Source organism: Corythoichthys intestinalis, chromosome 17, assembly GCF_030265065.1.
Source record: "Corythoichthys intestinalis isolate RoL2023-P3 chromosome 17, ASM3026506v1, whole genome shotgun sequence".
NCBI lineage: Eukaryota > Metazoa > Chordata > Actinopteri > Syngnathiformes > Syngnathidae > Corythoichthys > Corythoichthys intestinalis.
The window spans coordinates 39,665,190-39,689,071 of NC_080411.1; the positions used below are offsets into that span (position 1 = coordinate 39,665,190).

General features: G+C 39.3%; 1 protein-coding gene across 3 annotated transcripts; it reads left to right on the plus strand.

The window, feature by feature from the left end:
- Positions 1-320: 320 nt before the first annotated feature.
- On the plus strand, positions 321-9,450 carry LOC130905124 (uncharacterized). Of its 3 annotated transcripts, XR_009061039.1 has the most exons (3): positions 321-432; positions 4,292-6,349; positions 6,422-9,450. XR_009061039.1 is itself a non-coding variant. In XM_057818178.1 (2 exons), exon 2 carries the CDS (start codon positions 4,523-4,525, stop codon positions 5,966-5,968), a length of 1,446 nt encoding a protein of 481 aa, XP_057674161.1. In that variant the 5' UTR covers positions 321-432; positions 4,292-4,522; the 3' UTR covers positions 5,969-9,450. The 3 variants fall into 3 exon arrangements, 2 of the variants coding, with proteins under 2 accessions (XP_057674161.1, XP_057674162.1); XM_057818178.1 differs by having other exon boundaries at positions 4,292-9,450; XM_057818179.1 differs by having other exon boundaries at positions 432-547; positions 4,292-9,450.
- The last annotated feature ends 14,432 nt before the right edge of the window (positions 9,451-23,882 follow it).

Here is a 23,882-nt window from a genome sequence, read left to right on the forward strand (position 1 = left end):
AGGTGTCGGAATCAGTATTGTGAGTCAAAAAATGGTTTACACACTTTGTAGCACACACACTGTAGTAGGTATTTTAGCCCACTCTTCACAAGCAATTTACTCCAGTCGCCTCACGTCGGCTTGAGTTTGAAGTGTGCGCACTCCAGAGGCCTTGTTTGTGCCACCTTGTCCTCCCTCATACAGTAAACACTCAATCAAAACCAGGATGCTTCTGTCCTGAGGAAAGGTAAATGACACGTATTCTCACGTGCCGTAATCATCTCTATGTCACAAAGCTTTATTAGCAAACTTCTTTAAAGGCGATGTCACATAGAAATGAGCTCCCGGGGCCTCAATGAGAAAGTTTTTCTTGCCTGAGGCTTTGCAAGAAGTGGATCAAGGACGCAAAGCAAGTCACTTTTAAATCTCCAATGTTTGGAGATCCAGTCAAAGGTAAAGCTACTTACCGTCACCTTTGTTTTTATGTTTATTGTTTTGTGGTTTACATTCCCTTGTGTGTGGTGATAGCTAAGAAAAAGACACACAGATAAAGTCTTGATTTTGAAAGGTAATTTTTATATATACAGAAAGAAATACAGTAGTACCTCAACATACGAAATTAATTCGTTCCAGGACCTGGTTTGTTAGTCAAAGTGGTCGTATGTCGAGCAGGGTTTTCCCTGAAGAATACATTATAATTGGATTAATTCGTTCCGCAGCCCAAAAATCCATGCTAAATCCTTAATAAATACTGCTGGAACAATTACAAATTGGAACTACACATAGCAAAACAAATTATGAATACAATATGTAATAATAATGATATCAATAATAATAATGTAACGAATCGGGTTCTGATGTGGCGCATAGACTTCATAATGATATTGACGGGTCAGATTCGACCTTCACTGCGCCACGCCATCAAGTGGGGGGCCATCCCACAAACCGCTTGTTATTCGCAGTCGGTCGCAGAGACACATGCAGCGATCCAACGCCAGATTTACCGCATACAAACACGAAGGAGTGTCTCAGGAGTGATTTGTTCGAGGATTTAAGGTACCGTACTTTTCGGACTGTAAGTCGCAGTTTTTTTTCATAGTTTGGCTGGGGGTGCGACTTATACTCTGGAGCGACTTATGTGTGAAATTATTAACACATTATTATATCATTTCACATGTTATTTTGGTGTTTTGGAGTGACACTGATGGTTTGGTAAGCATGTTAGCATGTTTATGCTATACTTATCTGAATAACTCTTAATAGCTATGATACGTTAACATACCAGCTACGTTCTCATTTCGTTGTTCATGCATGTAACATTATCATACAGTACGCTTATTCAGCATGTTGTTCTCTATTGTATTTTTATTTTAAATTGTCTTTCAAGATGACATATCTGTTCTATATGTTGGATCTTATTAAGTAAATTTCCCCCCAAAATGCGACTTATACTCAGGTGTGACTAATATATGTTTTTTTTTTCTTCTTCGTTGGGCATTTTATGGCTGGTGCGACTTATACTCAGGTGTGACTTACAGTCCGAAAAATACGGTAATTACTATATTTTTCGTTCTTTCACAAGAATTTTTAACATAGAAAGCTCTTTGTTGTAAGACTGCCGCCACATTGTCTAACAGACTAGCATCATTCTTCTACATATTTACGTAACTGCACAGTTTTTTTTTTGCTTTTAACCAAGAATCGAAAATGTTTTATGTCCATAGCTATAAAGATTTCAGAGATTTAAGCATTTATTCACAAGAATTTTCACAGGAAAAACTTTGTTTACATATGGCGGTCGCCACATTGACTGACATACTAGCATCGTACATATTTACGTAAAATAAATACTAACTGCACGTTTTTTGTTTTTTTTTTGCTTTTAACCTAGAATTGAGACTTTTATGTCCATATCTATAAAGAATTCAGGGATTTAAGCATTTATTCACAAAAATTTTCACCGACAATAACTCTGATTACATATGGTGGCCGCCACAGTGACTGACAGACTAGCATTGTACTTCCAACATATTTACCCAAAATAAACGCTAAGTGCGCAGTTTTTTTTTTTTTTTTTTTGCTTTTAATCAAGAGTTGAGACTGTTTTACATCCATATCTGTAAAGAATTCAGGGATTTAAGCATTTACTCACAAGAATTTTCACCGGAAAAGATCTGTTTATATATGACGGCCGCTATATTGACTGACAGACTAGCATCATACTTCGACATATTTCGCAAAAATAAATGCTAACTGCAGGGCTTTTGTTTTTAACCGAAAATCGAGACTGTTATACGTTATAGCTATAAAGAACTCAGGGATTTGAACATTTAGAGAAGAATTTTCACTGGAAAAGCTTTGCTTACATATGGTGGCCGCCACATTGACTGACAGACTAGAATCGTACTTCGACATATTTACGTAAAATAAAAGCTTACTGCACTTTTTTTTTTTTTTTTAATTTAACCAAGAATCGAGACTGTTTTACATCCATATGTATAAAGAATTCAGGGATATAAACATTTATTCACAAGAATTTTCACCGGAAAGGCTCTGTTTACATACGGGGGCCGCCACATTGACTGACAGACTGACATCGTACTTCGACATATTTACCTAAAGTAAATGCTGACTGCACAGTTTTTTTTGCTTTTAACCAAGAATCGAGACTACATATGGTGGCCGCCACATTGACTGACAGACTGGCATCGTACTTCGACATATTTACCTAAAGTAAATGCTGACTGCACAGTTTTTTTGCTTTTAACCAAGAATCGAGACTGTTTTACATCCATATCTATTAAGAATTCAGGGATTTAAGCATTTTTTCACAAGAATTTTCACCGGAAAAGCTCTGTTTACATATGGTGGCTGGCACATTGACTGACAGACTAGTATCGTACTTCGACATATTTACCTAAAATCCTAACAGCGAGTTTTTTTTTTTTTTTTTTTTTTTTTTTTTTTGCATTTAACCAAGAGTCGAGACTTTTTTACATCCATATCTTTAAAAAAATCAGGGATTTAAGATTTAGATGTTTCATAGAAATCTAAAAAAATAATGCGTGTATTTTGGTCCAAGGCCATTAAGTGTTTTGTAGACGAGCAGTAGTAATTTATAATTTATCCTTTGATTCACTGGAAGCCAGTGTAACGATTTGAAAACAGGTGTAATGTGGTCCAGTTTCCTTGTATTTGTAAGGACTCTGGCTGCAGGATTCTGTACTAGCTGCAGCCAAATTGTCTAACAGATCATCATCATTCTTTGACGTATTTATGTAAAATAATTGCTAACTGCTCGTTTTTTTTCTTCTGCTTTTAACTTAAGACTTGAGACTGTCTTACGTCCATATCTATAAATAATTCAGGGATTTCAGCATTTATTCACAAGAATTTTCACCGGAAAAGCTCTGTTTACATAAGGTGGCCGCCACATTGACTGACAGACTAGCATTGTACTTCAACATATTTACGTAAAATAAATCCTAACGGCGCATTTTTTTTTTTTTTTTCTTCTAACCAAGAGTCGAGAGTGTTTTACGTCCATATCTATAAAAAATCAGGGATTTATGCATTTATTCACAAGAACTTTCAACGAAAAAAAGCTCTTTGTCTGTGATTCCACTCAGTCAGCTTTGACGGCCATGCCAACAATGCAGGCCCCCTATTAATTGGCCCGGGCCCCGTTTCCCGTCAATATCATTCTGAAGTCTATGTGTGGGGGTTGTGTTTTGCATGCTGTTCCAGTAGCCCTGTTGTGTTGCACAAGATCTGAAATAAATTATTAAAAACCTGACAAAGCCGGCGGTTTCTTTGCCGATGTTAGAATAATAATAATTGTCACCTTAACTTATAAAGACTGGCAAACGAGGTAGGAGGACCGTCGAGATAATAGACATATTCCAGCCGTATTGTTGAGCCAGTTCACTGACATGTTTTTCTATCATTTTCATCTTAATTTCATTGGTAAGCGTCACCTTTTTCCTTTTTTCACAACCTGCGCTAACTTTCTTGTTGATTTCTCTCACAAGAAAATCTGCCGTGCATCGATCTTGTGGTAAAACAATGAAATTGCGACGCTGTCATAAAGCTTCGTATTTCGAGCATGTCGTTATATTTTGAGACAAATGACGAGTCTACTTTCACGTCAAATGTTAAAAGGATCGTATGTTGAGGTACCACTGTCGTGGTAAGTTTCTGTAATCGAACATTGTAGATGTTAATGTAGTCACTAGCAATACAAACCTGTATGCTATTGGTTTACCTCTTTACTTTGATGCTAACCAAATGCCTTTCTGTGTTTATATCGCAGTTTCACGACTTTGTTTCCCTGTGTTTTGGAAAAAGTGTTGCTAGGTGGATCTTAAGCTTGCAGTGAATTCCAGTGCAGAACATTAGTCACGCTGATTGCACTAGTACAAGTAAACCAGTGAGCTCTGTGAGGGACAATTTCTAACTTCTTGTGTGGGACAACATATAGTAGCTTTAAAGGAAATTGAAGCACGCTCAAATTGAATTTCAGTAGCCCCATTCTGTGATCAAAATGAAGAAGCTGGATGCAAGTGGCGAAAGCAATGCTGAGACTTCGTCACTCTTCTCCTGCCGTAGTGATAAAAGCAATGCTGAGATCTCATCACTTTTCTCCTGCCGTAGTGATAAACTCGATGCGGAGAGCTCGTCATTCTTCTCCCACCATAGTAAGTCCTCAAGATCTGAAACGAAGCAAAGTAATAGGTCTTCTGCTGAATCTTTAAGTAGATCATCCGCCTCTTCCAGAGCTAGGATTCAGGCAGCACTCGCTAAAGCTGTGGCTGAAGCCACAAGAGCCAGGTTAGCCTATGCTGAGGAAGAAATAAGTATTAAAACAGAAAAAGCACGATTAGAAGCAAGTCTCGATGTTCTCCACCAGAGAAAAGAAGCTGATGCAGCTAGCGCCAAAGCAGATGTGATGGAGTCTGTTGCAGCAATGTTTGGGATGGAAGAACAAAATGAAAAAGTATTGGGATTCCTCCCTACTCAGACCAACCCAGAGCAAAAAGTGAGTGAATATATAAACAAACGTCATGAAGCTGAACCCCCTCATACAACTCCAAGTAATTACTTTCCCAAACATTATATACAACCTTACCAAATGGAACAGCCCAGCCCTCAGTTACCAGTGTTCACACCCATTCATGTCCAACAAGAACCCAGACAGCACCACCAATTGCCACAAGAGAGAGGGACGCAACCTCATATAAGTGGAACCCAGCAAAATGCTTTCCATAGTGTACCAGAAGTACAGCAGAGGTTGAACTCAAACCACTACAGTGTTGATGGTGTAACCAGTGACCTTGGCAGACTCCTAGCAAAGATTCAGCTACTATGCGGGGGGCTGACTAAATTTGATGACAAAGCAGAGAATTATCCTAGTTGGAAGCTTACATTCCAGTCCACCATCACTGATGTTGGACTTACGGCAAATGAAGAAATAAACCTCCTCATCAAGTGGCTGGGCCCTAAATCTTCCCAATATGCTGTGAGGATAAAAGCAGCCCATATAAGGGACCCTTCTGTTGGCCTGGAGAGGATATGGACCAGACTTGAAGAAGTATATGGTTTACCAGAGGCTATTGAAAGTTCCTTGTTTTCCCGAATAGAGAAACTTCCAAAGCTATCCCGCCAAGACACTCACAGGCTCCAGGAGCTTGCCGACCTCATCGGTGACTTGGAAGTGGCAAAGCAGGATGGCCACTTACCTGGTTTAAGTTATCTTGACACAGCCTGGGGAGTAAGTAAAATTGTGGAAAAGCTTCCCTTCTATCTTCAAGAAAAATGGATAATGGCTGGGTCAAAATATAAAGAGGATCATGGTGTAACATTCCCACCATTTTCCTTCTTCTGTGAGTTTGTGAGAGGCCACGCCAGAGCGAGGAATGACCCAAGCTTCAACAGTTCATCTTTCCGCAGCCAATTTTGCCATACGCAGAAAAGAAAAGCACGCAAGTAAGATCAGACTGGGTTCCATGTGTATGTTACTTGCTTAGTTATCTTTAACTAGTTTATTCCTTGCCAAATGTCTGTCTGTGGTTTCACAACTAAGTGTAAGACAGTAAATGCTGCCAACTATAACAACTGCCTGTTACTTGGAGGAGGTGCTTGAAGAAGAGTTTAGATGGCTGTAGATTCCAACATCATTTAACAATGTTAACTTTGTTAATTTTTTTTTTTTCTTTTTAACTTATAGACTGCCATTGACAACAATAAATGTCAAATTCATTTCAACGGGGAGGACTGGCTGTGATTGCTCATCTTTTGGTGCCTTTATAGGTGCTACATAGAGGTCAAGAGTTTCAACCCTTTCAAGGGATCCAAAGATAGAAAGACTAAAGTGCGTATGACACCAAAAAGCATGTGTAACATTGTGAGTAACTGCTTAGAAATGTTATTTTATTTTTCACAGCACAAAATGATCCATCTACAATAACCCATTACATAACCACATTAAGCCAAAGAAATACAAACACATTGAAACAATATTTGAATTCCGGCGAGAGAAAAAAAAGACAAATGAAGCATTATTCTTCCAAAGAGCATGAGTGCCTTCTAGTGGAGAAAAAAGTTTCTAGTTTGAATCGTGAATAGTTCCCTCAACGTCACTATTATGAAATTAAAAGGCTCATATCTCCAGTTTCCTGTGGTCAATCAGTGCCAAATGAAGACTGGGAGAGAGGTTAAAGTCTGCGCTTTCAAGTCATGTTGAGGGCAGCGCTCTATGTCAAATACTTCATTTTTTACTGACTTCATTTTTTACTGTGCTTTGAAGACGCCATGTGATTGAACAGACTGGCGTGATCATAGAACAGCAAGCTTGCGTCTCATTGATAATGGAGGCATGTGAATATTGTTGCGACGTCTCATAGGTGAAATGTGTAGAGCTACTCTTGCCATCGCTGGCAAAAAAATATGAAGAATAAACCCAAATTAGCCCAAAGTATCATAGTAAGAGTAACGTTTTTTCTTTACAAATCTACTCTACAAAACTACTCTTAGAAGTACATTTTTCTCAAAAAATACTCAAGTGTCGCATGGTTTCAACTGGAAATAAAACTGGTTAATGATAGCGCCAACATATTTATTGTTAGTGTAGGCATTCAATGTATTTCTTGTTGTTGTTTGTACTTCTTCTCTCTCTCCTCCTTTTCTTCTGTCCCCCCCTAATTCCTTCCTGTTCCCTGCTTTCTACTAATAAACGAAGCATCTTGAATGATCACAATTGGAATATGTCATCCTCCCATGTGATACATTAAAACTGTGCAGACCAATCGGACAATCAGATTTCCATTCTCCGTGTGAAGCAGCTGAACAGGACAAATTAAAAAATAAAAAATAAAAAAAAGTTACCCAAGTAAATGTAACGGAGTACATGTAACGTGTTACTACCCACCTCTGGGTAAAGTGAGGCGAATGATATGGGGTAAAGTGAGATGTCTCACGTCACTCCTTCATGTCAGCAGTGACATGACACGGCCAAACAAGCATTTGCACCATCCATGGTGTCAGACAGACCAAACCCTGAGCTGCAGCCTGCCACTACAGAAGGTCTGGATGGACCACACAGGCAGATAATCCATCTGCAGATGAGCTACTCTCTTCAGACAATTCAGTGAGTGATACTAATCCATCCACTGCACATGGTCCACTTGCATAAGTATGGACAGCTGACTCAGATGTGAAATAGGATTCTAGTCAGAAGTTGGCTGGGAAACGGCAAAGTTCCAAAGAAAAGACCAACCCAATAAAGAAAGCAACCGAAAAGAAAATTGTAGTTAGCAGCTCAGAGGAGATTTATGTCCTTATCCCACTGTTTTGATGAAGACAGTTCTGAAGATGAAAGAAATGATCCAGGAAACGTTGATCTGGCCATGGGTAATTTTGTCATATTTTGTTATGATGTATGATGATATATTCTATTATGGTGTAGTTAATCTTTAGTTGCGTTCAGGTGTTTTAAAAAGTATAAAAGATAAAGCCTCAACTAATAGCCTTCCGTACAGTCTGCAAAGTCGAAATAAGATTTAAGGGGAGAAAATGTATTTAAACTTAACTATGCTAAAACACTAAAATCATTTTCGATACACTACACTAGTGTACAGCTTTGGAACAAATTAGATCCTGGAGTGACCAGCTCAGGGTCATTGGCTTTTTTTAAGAAGAGGTATAAACAAATTGTATTAAACAATTATGTTGCTGACTCAATCCAACTCTTGGTCACGATAACGACTGTACAAAAGGAAAATTACTCAAACCTGCAAACAAACTAAGTGTACCCAAAACAAAGGAGGGTAAAAAAACAAAAACAAAATACAAAGCTAATGCAAACAGAACTCAACCAGACATCACAAGGACGGATACTCATTTGGCTCTGTAAGTGTACAGACAATTGACTTTTACTAGTATTTTGTGACCTTCTGAAAAGACAGTCATTTCTGCACATGCGATCTGAACCTGGACAATGCGCCTGCCCGGGAAACACTTTCAAGTCTTGATATATGAAAGATAGCTGGGGAAAATGGCGGCCGCTGTGTCTGACCACACTCGAAGTTGAAGACATCGAGGATGTGTATCTTTTTGTTGTGCTGCTGCCTGCGATTCTTCTGCAGGAGCTTGGAGCCCACTTGATTCGTCGGTTTCCAACACTTTCATCATGAAAGTGTTAGAAAGCCAAAAGAGATCAGTGGAATTGGCCACTCCTGCGGCCAGCGCTATCGCCGGAGTGCACGCCAGCCTCAACAAGGCCTGTGATGATTTATTACAGGTGAAGAATGATCTACCGGCATCCAGCACTGCCACAACTAAAATGGTAATGAAAATTACTACGGAGCTGCGAAACCCGGAGGTGAATTTTCGTCGGAATTCAGCAAGGAATGAAAACCGTGACAAGGATTAAATCGACGAAATGGGGTGGCTGAACTGAATTGAACTGAATTAACTAACCTCTGAATTATGAACTAATCTGCTGGATTTAATCAACATAAGGACTATTGGGAAAATGAACAATCAAAGGGAGGCTAAAAAAAAACAACAACTAAAAAAACCTTGTAATCACTACACAATCTGAAATGTCAAAAATTGTTGTTCGATAATTTCCGCATCCTATGGTATACTGGCGGCGGGATTCAATAAGATTCGGCTTCTCCCGTCTGCCTTTTTCTTTTCGGGTTGAATTAAATGTAAACACATATAAATGCTTATGTTTGTTTGGATTTGTCATGCCTGAAAGGAAAATAAAGAAAGAAAGAAAATCCCGAGGATGCTCTTACTTTTCTGGCATGCATTCTGAATTATTGTCAAGCTACCTGTTAGGATTCTAACTTTCACAACATTTGCTATTATGATTTGTGATATAAAGATGTAAAATTAACTGAATCAGTTTACCCCTCATTGGTTTACTTTACCCCTTTAATTTTCCTGATCTGTATCAGTTTGCACTCTAGATGAGGTAAAGTAAGACAACACCACTTTTATTTTAACTGGTTATATTTTTAATACCATTCATCCTAAGTACATTCTGATCATTTCTATCGCAAGGAAAAATCCTGAATTAATGGGAAAGAGAGTATGTAAACTTTACTGGTTTGTTAGCTTGCTTGGAGGAGAGCAAATGTAAAAAAAAAAAAAAAAAGTCTCCCATTGCCCCAGTCTCCCAGCACACTGCAGTGCTTTATTTTGTTTAGCATTTTTTCATTGGGGTTGATTGTTAGAGTAAAAAAAAACAAGACAAAAAAAAAAAAACATTTGCCGAGTGCACGCTACTGAGTCTCCTCATTAATTCTGTACATTACTCTCTAAACACAATTTTTGTGGACTAATGTCACACTTTTAGGGACATCACAAGAAATATTGTCATACCAGTAATTCAGAGGAATCTGTATAAATGAATGAAAGTGCTGTTGACAAGTAGTTGGCTTGTGTGTGAGAGTAAATAGGAGTATTAGTAGCTGTTGGTGCCTTCCAGTGCTTAAAAGTGTTTTTCTCTTGGATGCTGAGGCACATTAAACAACAACTCCAATTTCCGCTCTGGCAGCCTAATGATTGCCATCAAGATTCACTTCACGTTTTGTTGTCAACTCTTCGATTAAGGAAGCATTCAGGCTCGGCACTGTGAACTATCTACTGACAGCGAGGGGTAGCGGGTCTAAGCTTGGTGGTCGGAACATTTGATAGCTGTCTGAAATAGACATAATTGAGTGATTGTTGATGTTGTTATTGATTTCCATGAACTAATATTTGTTTACCTTACCACTTACGACATTAATTGGTTTTGGAAGGAGTATTGTACCACGAAAATTCTGTAAGTAAAGACACGTTTTCCGTGTAAATGCCCTAATCCGTTCCAAGTACTCCTGAAACGTCTCATTGGATTTTATAATCGGGGTAAAAACCACCAAAACATTTAAAGGTTTTCACATTTTAATGAGGATAGTAAGCAAACAATGACAGAAGGAGAAGGAGAAATAAGTAAGTGAACCATCACATTTAATATTTTGTGGCCCGCCCTTTGGCAGATATAACTTCAACCAGATGCTCCCTGTAGCTGCAGACTAGTCTGCCACATCGATCAGGACTAATCTTGGCCCATTGTTCTCTAAAAAACTGCTGTAGTTCAGTCAGATTCCTGGGATGTCTGGCATGAATCACTGTTTTTAGTTCATGCCACAATAGGGTTCAAGTCTGGACTTTGACTTGGCCATTCAAGAGTGTGCATTTTGTTCTTCTGAAACCATTCTGAAGTGGATTTACTTCTGTGTTTTGGATCATTGTCTTGTTGCAGCATCCATCCTCTTTTTAGCTTCAACTGTCTGACAGACGGCCTCAGGTTTTCCTGCAAAACATCCTGATATTTTGAATTCATTCCTCTATTAATGATGGCAAGTTGTCCAGGCCCTAAGGCAGCAAAACAGCCCCAAAACATGATGCTCCCTACGCCATGCTTCACAGTGGGGATAAGGTGTTGATGTTGGTGAGCTGTTCCATTTTTCCTCCGCACATGACATTGTGTGTTACTCCCAAACAATTCAACTTTGGTTTCATCAGGCCAAAAAATATTTTGCCAAAACTTCTGTGGAGTGTCCAAGTGCCTTTTGCGAACATTAAACGAGCAACAATGTTCGTTTTAGACAGCAGTGGCTTCCTCCATGGAGTCCTCCCACGAACACCACTCTTGGCCACAGTTTTACATATAGTTGATGTGGGCACATAGATATTGGATCACTGTGCCAGTGATTTCTGTAAGTATTTACAGTGGGGAGAACAAGTATTTTATACACTGCCGATTTTGCTGGTTTTCCCACTTGCAAGCCATGTAGAGGTCTGTAATTTGTATCATACGTTCTCTTCAACTGTGAGGGACGGAATCTAATACAAAAATCCAGAAAATCACATTGTATAATTTTTAAATAATAAATTTGTATTTAACTGCATGAAATAAGTATTTGATACATTACCAACTAGTAAATATTTCGGCTCTTTGTTCTTTTTTAAGAACCCCTCCTGTTCTCCACTCATTAACGGAAGTAACTGCACCTGTTTGAATTTGTTACCTGTATAAAAGACACCTGTTCACATGCTTAACAAACAAACTCCAACCTCTCCACAATGGCCAAGACCAAAGAGCTGTGTAAGGACATCAGGGATAAAATAATAGACCTGCACAAGGCTGGGATGGGCTACAGGAAAATAAGCAAGCAGCTTGGTAGCAACTGTTGGAGCGATTATTAGAAAATGGAAGAAGTTCAAGTTGACGGCCAATCTGCCTCGTTCTGGGGCTCCATGCAAGATCTCACCTGGTGGGGCATCACTGATCATGAGGAAGGTGAGGGATCAGCCCAGAACTACACGACAGGACCTGGTCAATGACCTTAAGAGAGCTGGAACCGCAGTCTCGAAGAAAACCATCGGAAACACATCACGCCGTCATGGATTAAAATCCTACAGCGCACGCAACATCCCGCTGCTGAAGCCAGTGCATGTCCAGACACGTCTGAAGTTTGCCACTGACCATCTGGATGATCCAGAGGAGCAATGGGATGGATGAGTACAACCACAAGAACACCATCCCAACCGTGAAACATGGAGGAGGAAACATAATTTTTTTGGGCTGCTTCTCTGTCAAGGGTACAGGACGACTGCACCGTATTGAGGGGAGGATGGCTGGGGCTATGTATCGCCAGATTTGGCTGGCAAACTCCTTCCTTCAGTGAGAGCCCTGAAGATGGGTCGTGGCTGGGTCTTCCATCATGACAACAACCCAAGCACACGGCCAAGGCAACTAAAGAGTTGCTCCGTAAGAAGCATCTTAAGGTCCTGGAGTGGCCTAGCCAGTCATCAGATCTGAACCCGATACAAAATCTATGGAGGCAGCTGAAAGTCCGTGTTGCCCAGCAGCAGCCCCGAAACCTGAAGACTCTGGAGAATATCTGCATGGAGGAGTGGGCCAAAATCCCTGCTGCAGTGTGTGCAAACCTTGTCATGGACTACAGGAAATGTTTGGTATCTGTAATAGCAAATAAAGGTTTCTGTACCAAATATTAAGTTCGATTTTTGTGATGTATCAAATACTTATTTCATGCAATTAAATGCAAATTTATTATTTAAAAATCATACAACGTGATTTTCTGTTTTTTTTTTTTTTGTATTAGATTCCGTCCCTCACAGTTGAAGAGAACTTATGATACAAATTACAGACCTCTACATGCTTTGCAAGCGGGAAAACCAGCAAAATCAGCAGTGTATCAAATACTTGTTCTCCCCACTGTAGCATCCACTTTAGGGTTTTTTTTTACCTCTGAATATTCTACGCTGAACTTTTGGCATCATATTTGGTGAATGGCCACTCCTTGGAAGAGAAGCAACAGTGCCAAACTCTCTCCATTTGTAGACTTTCCTGACTGTTGATTGATGAACATCCAGACTTTTAGAGATGGTTTTGTATCCTTCCCCAGCTTTATACAAATCAAAAATCCTTGATCACAGGTCTTCAGACAGCTCTTTTGACCGAACCATGATGCACATCAGACAATGCTTTTCATCAAGACATTTCTTACCAGGTGTGTGTTTTATAGTGGACAGGGCAGCTTTAAACCACTCATCGGTGATTGGGCACACACCTGATATAAATTGTTTGATAAAAATTGTTTCATTTGCTCTTTAAGTCTCCTTAGGCAGAGGGTTCATTTACTTATTTTTCCCCCTTCTGTCATTGTTTGCATGCTATCCTCATTAAAAGAGGAAAACCTATAAACGTTTGGGTGGCTTTAGTTAAACAGTTTTTTCATGTGTGTGATTTTGACATAGATCAGATCATATTTGATGTAAATTTTGTACAGTATTGAATAGTATTGTTGCCTCTTGTAACCTAAAATTTCTTTCTTAACAAGAGGCATTTTTTTTTTCCCATTTAGGAGTGTCGTAACGTGAAAATTACGTTTGTAGAGACATTTGTAAATAGAGAAATCTATCTTACCTGGCCTTGCCAGTTTCATTGCCCTCTCGTTTTTTCTGCAGCAGGAATACAAAATTATTATGCTTAATGGTGACAGAAATTGAATCATGTGAAGAAAGGTGCTTAATAAGGTAAGGCTCAAAAGACTGCTCAGAGCTGGGTGTGCATTGAAAGTAGTTCCATCGGCATGACAAAAAAGCAGTAAGGATCCAAAAATGGTCACTGACTTTGCAGTGCCGACTCACTGAGGATGAATATGGACAGCCGAGTGACTGCGGGGCCGCCCCAGGTACCGGTCATCATCTGATGACCTTGTGCTGTCTGCTGTGGAAAGTCGACCTGACAGCACAAGGCCTAAGGCTGGAGACATGTGGGAGTGCACATCGCCAACCAGCAAATACAGTTGACAGAGGTGGCAGATATACTGGTATTTGGAGGAAAACAACTGGAAGGCTTTATGCAGCAATTAAACAATTAGTGATATGTCATTAGTCATTTGATATGGTGATTTTAGCATTTTGAAAATGAGTCAAGGGTTATACTACAGCTGATATTAGCTGATAAGGGTAAGGTGTTTTGATTAGCCAAAAGCAGATGCCATCATCTCAAAAACCAAGACAACAATGCAAAATAGATCGAATAGACGTATTAAAAATAATTTATAAATAAGGGAATTACACCTTGGCACTGTGGGGAAAATGTTTATTGTTCTCTGATAAAATTCAGTTTTATTCTCAAAAATGTATATGGTATTGCAAATGTTGATCAGCAAGCTAGAAACCAAAAAATATATTAATGAATATTTCAACAGGATAACATTTTTTTTCCCCCTAAGGATGGCTGTCGACTAAACTTTGAAGGAAGAAGAAATATTTAGTATAAAAAGATTTCGGATGAAATTTGAAAATCAACTACCAGCACGATCACTCTGGAGGGAAGTTTCTAGTTTCAATTAAGAACAGGCAGTGACAAAACAAGTTTTTATAAAACTTTTATTTAGAAAGATAATTGAAATACATACTTTACATAGATGCATTTTGGTGGGGCACACTGTCCAAATCCTCTTAGTGAATGGTGACAAAATCAGTTTAATCCAGTTTAGTGGACTTCAGACATCAACTGTCTCAGCCAATCAGCCAGAGTGGCAGCTCTACACTCCACATTTGAAAAGGACCACATTTGCTCTTCATATTAAAAGCCTATGAATAGATTTACATATCTAAGACCATTGGGGAATTCTGTTATCTTTTATACCCTTGCATTGTCCAGACACCACTCCACTGCAGGTCATTGCCTTCAGCTTTCATGAATCCTCATTATAATGTGGATTCATAAAAAATAATTTCCATCCATTATAGTGTGCATCTACATAAGCAATGTCATTACCACAGCATTTCAATGACCACTTCAACCATATTAAGAATTTCTTTGTTTTGGCTTGAATAGCTCCAGCTGAAGACTATGCATCATTTCTCCATCACCAATTGTCATTACCACCATGAGTGTCGCCTGACATATTTCACTGGGGCACATGCTCAAGGATTGATCTGCAGTGCCACAGTATAAATTTCACCGGTAAAAAAATAATGAAATATTTTGGAGTTTGAAGTTGAAGGAATTCGGTCTTCCAGCCAAACCTCCGGAACCGCGACAGCCGAACCAGTAGGCGTCCCGCTGGCACAGCCCCAGCAAGTCAGCCGGAAAGGCCAAACTCCGCGCGTTCACACCAGTGTTAACCCTTGTACTGACTCCATTTTGAACGGTTTAAAGAAGGCTCACCGAAAACAGGTTGACAATTTATTCGTCGACAGTGATCAAAAAGCAAGGCAAAACAGACGACGGCGAGGCAATGCTAGATCCAAGGTCCGCCAAACAACGGATACATCGGAATGTTCCCGAGAAGCGACAGTTGTTAGCTAAATGTTCAGTCTTTTGAAAGCTGCGATGGAGTGGGCCAGGCGGAAGGCATACCTGGGTGTTGTCTTGGGATCATCTTTCTGTGGCAGGTTTGGGCGGTCAAGTTCGTGTGTCATCTTTCGTGGCAGGGTCGTGGTTGCCACAGCAACTGAGGCATGTCATGACGTCTAAGGCGCTGAGCTACCAACTTGTTGCCTTGGAAGGGCGGGGGTGTCCTGACCCCACCGAAGAGATGCTGACTTTTATCAGGCGAGGGCTGATAAGCTGGTCGACTTTACTGTGTCAAAAGGCATGGAGTGAAGTCTGCCTATTTCTTTAATCTATGTTTAAATGCTTTACTATAATGAATGTGTTAGACTACTGCAAACAGTTAAACAGTGTCTGCAAGAAAAGTAACTATCCCCTACAAAGTCTACAAAGCATAATCTACAGAATGCGCCTATTTAATATGGTGACTCATATTACTCTTTTCACTCCAGATACACAATATATACATGGCTCCTTAATATGGTAATTTATGTAAGTAACTTTGGCTGTGATGGGCTTATCAGTTTATATTTCCATTGAGCATTTTCGGGAAATATACTCCGTTCATGTGTGTCAGGAGATCTGAGTTTTCAAGTTCAGATGTCTTATAAAGTCGTAATGTGGGATAAAAACATGGTTGCTACAAAGAAGAGTAGCCTGTTTTAATTTACGATACATCACAAGTTGAGTGACTGTATGCTGCTGCTTTATAAACACCATGTAATAGAGAATCATTATTTCAGTTACTCAATAAGTGAATGCAGCATCAATATACGATCGTACAGTCGACGGTGCAAGTTACATCTTCCCACCTGCCATAGATTTCATAACGATATTGACAGGGTGCAGGCCAATTAATAGCGGGGAATCACAGACAAAGAGCTTTTTTCGTTGAAAATTATTGTGAATAAATGCTTAAATCTCTGGATTTTTTATAGGTATGGATGCAAAACAGTCTCGATTCTTGGTTAAAAGCAAAAAAAAAAAAAAATACATGCAGTTAGCATTTATTGTACGTAAAATGTCGAACGACAATGCTAGTCTGTCAGTCAATGTGGTGGCCGCCATATGTGAACAGAGCTTTTCTGGTGAAAATTCTTGTGAATAAGTGCTTAAATCCCTGAATTCTTTATAGATATGGATGTAAGACAGTCCAAGAAAGCCTTAGTTAAAAGCAAAATAAAAAAACGTGCAGTTAGCATTTATTTTACATAAATCGACCCTCGTGAGGAAAAGATGCATGGAAACTGAATGAATAAATGAATGTCAATGAATAATGCTAATCTGTGGCAATGTGGCGGCAGCCTTACAACAAAGAGCTTTTTACGTTGAAAATTCTTGTGAAAAAACAAAAAATATAATAAATAAATCCTCGAACAAATCACTCCTGAGAAAATCCTTCCTGTTTGTTTGCTGTACAGCTTTCGTACTTTTTCAACATAAACATCGCTGCATGTGTCGTTGTGACCGACCGCGAATAACTGAAGTGGATTGTGGAATGGCCCCCTACTTGAAGGCGTGGCGCAGTGAAGGTCAAACCTGACCAGCCAATATTGTTATGAATTCTATGCACCTGCTTTACAGGTTAGTGCCAGATAAACTGCCCATCCTTGTTGTTCGTTTTTAACTCTGTGTTGATATTTATTTGGCTGCATATTCTTATGAATTGTGAATTTTAATAGTTCCACTTTACTCTTTACGTAACAGGCAGCTAACTGCGGTGAACTACTTTGGTCGCAAATTGAAGTAGCAGATTAGCTCAGTACTTCTCAAATAGTGGGGCGCGCCCCCCTGGGGGGGGGCGCAGAGCGATGCCGGGGTAGCGCATGTGACCTCGGGGAACATGTTATTTATTTATTTTTTTTTTGCCGTACTGGAATAAAGTGTACTTGCACATCCACTCAGTAGGTGGCAGTGGCGCTCTCATTTTCAAAGTGCGCGCAGTATTTTTGAACTAAGGAAGAGCACTCAGCACACACAGACAACAGATATGAAGAGCAGTGTGCCACCGCCGTTTTCGAAAGCCGTTTTCCGACCGGACTCACTCACGCAGCGACCCACTGTCTTGTCCGGTTCTCACGTCGCCGCCCGAGAAGTGCCATTTTCGGCTTGGGATCGTCACGACGACCGCCCTCACCTACGGTTCTACCTCGGCCGCCGTGAATGCGCTTTTTTCGTGCCGTTTGCCTTTTAGCTTTGACTTTTAATACAGTGGGTGATGATGAAAGACCACTGTTTACTGTGTCTAAAAATAATTATAGCAGACAGCCAGAAGCCAAATCAATTAAGACGCCACTTAAAGACATTAGACCCCAATCTCATTGTTAAGCCGCTTGATTTTTTCAGTGAAAACGTGCCGAATATTGCCAACAATCGTCCTGCTTTGTCAGTGTTATATCAGTAAACCAGTGAGCATTGCTAATTGCAAAATAACTCCACACCATTGCAAAGGAGGTAAATACTGTGAGCAGCAAAAATAAAAACTCTCCTGTCCAAGGACACTTTTTTTCTCTCTTTTATTCAGATTTGTTTTTTCGGTCAAATTTTTTGGCACATTGTCCTCATGAGTGAATGTTTCTAATCAATTTTAATTTGTTATTTTTTACTGATTTTATTACATTTTATTTTTCTGTATCAAATGGTCAAAAATGTACCTTGAGTGTATTTTTTAGTTTGGATGTGATTTTTTTTTTTTTATTCAGGCAAATTGATGCACGTCAAGTCTTCTCTGTTACAAACAAAACAATGTTAATAAAGTTCTACTTTATTATAAGTTGATCTATGTTACTTTTTTTCTTTATTAGAAAAAAAGGACACAATGTTAGGCAGATGCGTATTTATAATAGTAATTTTATAGACAAATGATACTATTTACAGTGGCGGCAGAGAGTTTGGGGGGGCGCGAAACATTTTTCTTCTTCCTTGGGGGGCGTGACAGAAAATAATTGAGAAGCACTGGATTAGCTGCAGTCTTTTAGCTAACTGGCTATGAATAATATGACAAGCTCAAGAGCTTTGTCTAATGTTGTGTTAATATGATATGTGTTATTTGAGCTGTATCAATAAACAGTGATGCGACTATACTATTTGTTTATATGACCAAAATAACTGGAATCAATCTTCAAGAACTAATTGCATATCTTTGGGATATAACCTCTAACAATTTTGTATGTGTGCTCATCATAATTTCCAGCTGTTTTACAAGCAGTTTATTTTTTTTTACTGCAGTCCCTGTAATCCGGAACAAGATGTATAATTTTTTTTATTTCTATTTGACTCAGATAGCATTACTCTTGCAAATGGATATTAGAAAGTTATTTGCTCGCAAAGGATAAATCAGCAAGGAGGAATGACAGAGGTAAGCTAGGCAACCCACCTAGTCAAAATAATCCACATTTAGGTCACAAACCTACGAGTTGAGAAACACTAATTACATCACAGTTACAGGGATCTACAGTGCCTTGCAAAAGTATTCGGCCCCCTTGAATCTTGCAACCTTTCGCCACATTTCAGGCTTCAAACATAAAGATATAAAATTTTATTTTTTTGTCAAGAATCATCAAGTGGGACACAATCATGAAGTGGAACAACATTTATTGGATAATTTAAACCTTTTTAACAAATAAAAAACTGAAAAGTGGGGCGTGCAATATTATTCGACCCCTTTACTTTCAGTGCAGCAAACTCACTCCAGAAGTTCAGTGAGGACCTCTGAATGATCCAATGTTGTCCTAAATGACCGATGATGATAAATAGAATCCACCTGTGTGTAATCAAGTCTCCGTATAAATGCACCTGCTCTGTGATAGTCTCAGAGTTCTGTTTAAAGTGCAGAGAGCATTATGAAAACCAAGGAACACACCAGGCAGGTCCGAGATACTGTTGTGGAGAAGTTTAAAGCCGGATTTGGATACAAAAAGATTTCCCAAGCTTTAAACATCTCAAGGAGCACTGTGCAAGCCATCATATTGAAATGGAAGGAGCATCAGACCACTGCAAATCTACCAAGACCCGGCCGTCCTTCCAAACTTTCTTCTCAAACAAGGAGAAAACTGATCAGAGATGCAGCCAAGAGGCCCATGATCACTCTGGATGAACTGCAGAGATCTACAGCTGAGGTGGGAGAGTCTGTCCATAGGACAACAATCAGTCGCACACTACACAAATCTGGCCTTTATGGAAGAGTGGCAAGAAGAAAGCCATTTCTCAAAGATATCCATAAAAAGTCTCGTTTAAAGTTTGCCACAGGCCACCTGGGAGACTCACCAAACATGTGGAAGAAGGTGGTCTGGTCAGATGAAACCAAAATTGAACTTTTTGGCCACAATGCAAAACGATATGTTTGGCGTAAAAGAAACACAGCTCATCACCCTGAACACACCATCCCCACTGTCAAACATGGTGGTGGCAGCATCATGGTTTGGGCCTGCTTTTCTTCAGCAGGGACAGGGAAGATGGTTAAAATTGACGGGAAGATGGATGCAGCCAAATACAGGAACATTCTGGAAGAAAACCTGTTGGTATCTGCACAAGACCTGAGACTGGGACGGAGATTTATCTTCCAACAGGACAATGATCCAAAACATAAAGCCAAATCTACAATGGAATGGTTCAAAAATAAACATATCCAGGTGTTAGAATGGCCAAGTCAAAGTCCAGACCTAAATCCAATCGAGAATCTGTGGAAAGAGCTGAAGACTGCTGTTCACAAACACTCTTCATCCAACCTCACTGAGCTCCAGCTGTTTTGCAAGGAAGAATGGGCAAGAATGTCAGTCTCACGATGTGCAAAACTGATAGAAACATACCCCAAGCGACTTGCAGCTGTAATTGGAGCAAAAGGTGGCGCTACAAAGTATTAACGCAAGGGGGCCGAATAATATTGCACGCCCCACTTTTCAGGTTTTTATTTGTTAAAAAAGTTTAAATCATCCAATAAATTTTGTTCCACTTCACGATTGTGTCCCACTTGTTGTTGATTCTTGACAAAAAATTAAAATTTTATATCTTTATGTTTGAAGCCTGAAATGTGGCGAAAGGTTGCAAGGTTCAAGGGGGCCGAATACTTTTGCAAGGCACTGTATCCCCATTTCTGTCCAGACAAAGTAGAAGGGCAGCATGTAGGAAGAGGTGAAGGAGAGATGGAAGTTGATGAGCATCAGCAAAGGTAAACTGACTATCAACAAGGGATGTCCCAATTTTGATTGTGAATAACTGAAAAACAAAAAAAATTCTTACAGAAACTTGTATTTTGGTTTTACCATTAAGCGGAAAACACAAGACTGAAAAAGCAGTTTTTGCTCTTGCACCCTTCTTTAAAACAAAATGCTGTATTTAAGCCAAAAGAACTGTTGTGTTTGATAAAACAATATGTCTATATGCTGCCATAGCAGACTCATGGCACATTAAGCTCCCAAACTATTTTTCAATTGTCCGTTTAGCTCTGGAAACCCCCATTTACAGACGTCGCACAAACGCTTTTGTTTCAACCCAGCCATAAAAAGAAGGTAAATAATTACATTTATAATACAAAATGTCTCTAATTTTTAGCTTAGAATCATTAATTGATGTCTAATATTTAGTTAAAAAAAAAAAAAAAATATTCACTCACATATTATAAACTTTTAAACAAATTATGTCACACTGAAAAAAATGGTGTCTGTAAATCAGTCACGGATATCTACCTCATAACTGCGGCATAATTGAATTTTTTTTGTTTGTTTGTTTGTCACATTCTCTCTGATATTTTAGATGATAAATAATCGATCCAAACAAAGAAAAAAAAAAAAAAAAAAACTTTATAAGGGTATGAAAAAGAAAATCTCGACCACTCCTTGATGTCTGCGATTTCTGCATCGCGACCCTTGTTATATTACCATGTTTCGCCCATAAAATCCCCCAAAAATCCGGCTGTGGCCATTCACATCTGTGTCTTGACACTCGATGATACATGCTACATAGTTTTTTAATCGAAACCAGGTAAGTAGTTGATAATATCTCATTAAAATCATGGCGTCTTTAATTATGCTCTCGTGTGCTCTCACCTACAGTTAGGGTTTTGCTGTTTAATTTCTTTTTTTCTTTTATAAATGCCCTCCTGTTCAATTGTTTTCTTCCCCCAGAAAATTGAGATTGTTAACTTATCCAATGATGTATCACACATGCATATAGAATAATTTTGAAAATTGGCCAAATAGGGGGTCTCAGAGTGGAACATCAAGTCACCTGAGTGTTTTCCGCCATATATATATATATATATATATATATATATATATATATATATATACAGTGCCTTGTAAAAGTATTCGGCCCCCTCGAACCTTGCAACCTTTCGCCACATTTCAGGCTTCAAACATAAAGATGTAAAATTTTAATTTTTTTGTCAAGAATCAACAACAAGTGGGACACAATCGTGAAGTGGAACAAAATTTATTGGATAATTTAAACTTTTTTAACAAATAAAAACCTGAAAAGTGGGGCGTGCAATATTATTCGGCCCCCTTGCGTTAATACTTTGTAGCGCCACCTTTTGCTCCAATTACAGCTGCAAGTCGCTTGGGGTATGTTTCTATCAGTTTTGCACATCGAGAGACTGACATTCTTGCCCATTCTTCCTTGCAAAACAGCTCGAGCTCAGTGAGGTTGGATGGAGAGTGTTTGTGAACAGCAGTCTTCAGCTCTTTCCACAGATTCTCGATTGGATTCAGTTCTGGACTTTGACTTGGCCATTCTAACACCTGGATACGTTTATTTTTTAACCATTCCATTGTAGATTTGGCTTATGTTTTGGATCATTGTCCTGTTGGAAGATAAATCTCCATCCCAGTCTCAGGTCTTGTGCAGATACCAACAGGTTTTCTTCCAGAATGTTCCTGTGTTTGGCTGCATCCATCTTCCCGTCAATTTTAACCATCTTCCCTGTCCCTGCTGAAGAAAAGCAGGCCCAAACCATGATGCTGCCACCACCATGTTTGACAGTGGGGATGGTGTGTTCAGGGTGATGAGCTGTGTTGCTTTTACGCCAAACATATCGTTTTGCATTGGGCCAAAAAGTTCAATTTTGGTTTCATCTGACCAGAGCACCTTCTTCCACATGTTTGGTGTGTCTCCCAGGTGGCTTGTGGCAAACTTTAAATGAGACTTTTTATGGATATCTTTGAGAAATGTCTTTCTTCTTGCCACTCTTCCATAAAGGCCAGATTTGTGCAGTGTACGACTGATTGTTGTCCTATGGACAGACTCTCCCACCTCAGCTGTAGATCTCTGCAGTTCATCCAGAGTGATCATGGGCCTCTTGGGTGCATCTCTGATCAGTTTTCTCCTTGTTTGAGAAGAAAGTTTGGAAGGACGACCGGGTCTTGGTAGATTTGCAGTGGTCTGATTCTCCTTCCATTTCAATATGATGGCTTGCACAGTGCTCCTTGAGATGTTTAAAGCTTGGGAAATCTTTTTGTATCGAAATCCGGCTTTAAACTTCTCCACAACAGTATCTCGGACCTGCCTGGTGTGTTCCTTGGTTTTCATAATGCTCTCTGCACTTTAAACAGAACCCTGAGACTGTCACAGAGCAGGTGCATTTATACGGAGACTTGATTACACACAGGTGGATTCTATTTATCAACATCGGTCATTTAGGACAACATTGGTTCATTCAGAGATCCTCACTGAACATCTGGAGTGAGTTTGCTGCACTGAAAGTAAAGGGGCCGAATAATATTGCATGCCCCACTTTTCAGTTTTTTATTTGTCAAAAAAGTTTAAATTATCCAATAAATGTTGTTCCACTTCACGATTGTGTCCCACTTGTTGTTGATTCTTGACAAAAAAATTAAATTTCATATCTTTATGTTTGAAGCCTGAAATGTGGCGAAAGGTTGCAAGATTCAAGGGGGCCGAATACTTTTGCAAGGCACTGTATATATATATAAAGTGTAAGGCGCTATTTCTGACTTTTAATTATAGAAAAGTGCTAAATAAAAATATGACTAGTGATTACCTTTGATTACCACACAAGTTATCAATTTGCCACTTGAGTCCTATCATTGATACTCCAGTCTTGCTTTCTCTTTATTAGTAATACTACCAATACAACCATATGCAAGCCAACCTCACTTTATCTCTTGTTGCACCGATAGAAATAAGAAATAGAGTGCTAATGCAGCACAATATTTACTTTTCGAGATCCAGTTTTGTGTCTGGTACTGTCAATGGTAGTCAATGTAAATGGTAAATGGTGTTATACTTGGTAAAAAATATAAATGTGTTCTTCCTTTGACCAAGATGCACTCTCCCACTAACTAGTTAATCACAAGTAGTACTGCCGTCAATGGCAGATAATGAGTTAGCAGTATCTGACCGAGCCAGAATAGCAGTTGCTTTAAAGTTAAGTGAGTATGCAGCATTTTTTTTTAAACGTTGTATCTGTTCAGCATCGCCATCCGTCAGTACTACACACCCAGGTGTCAGAATCTGCATG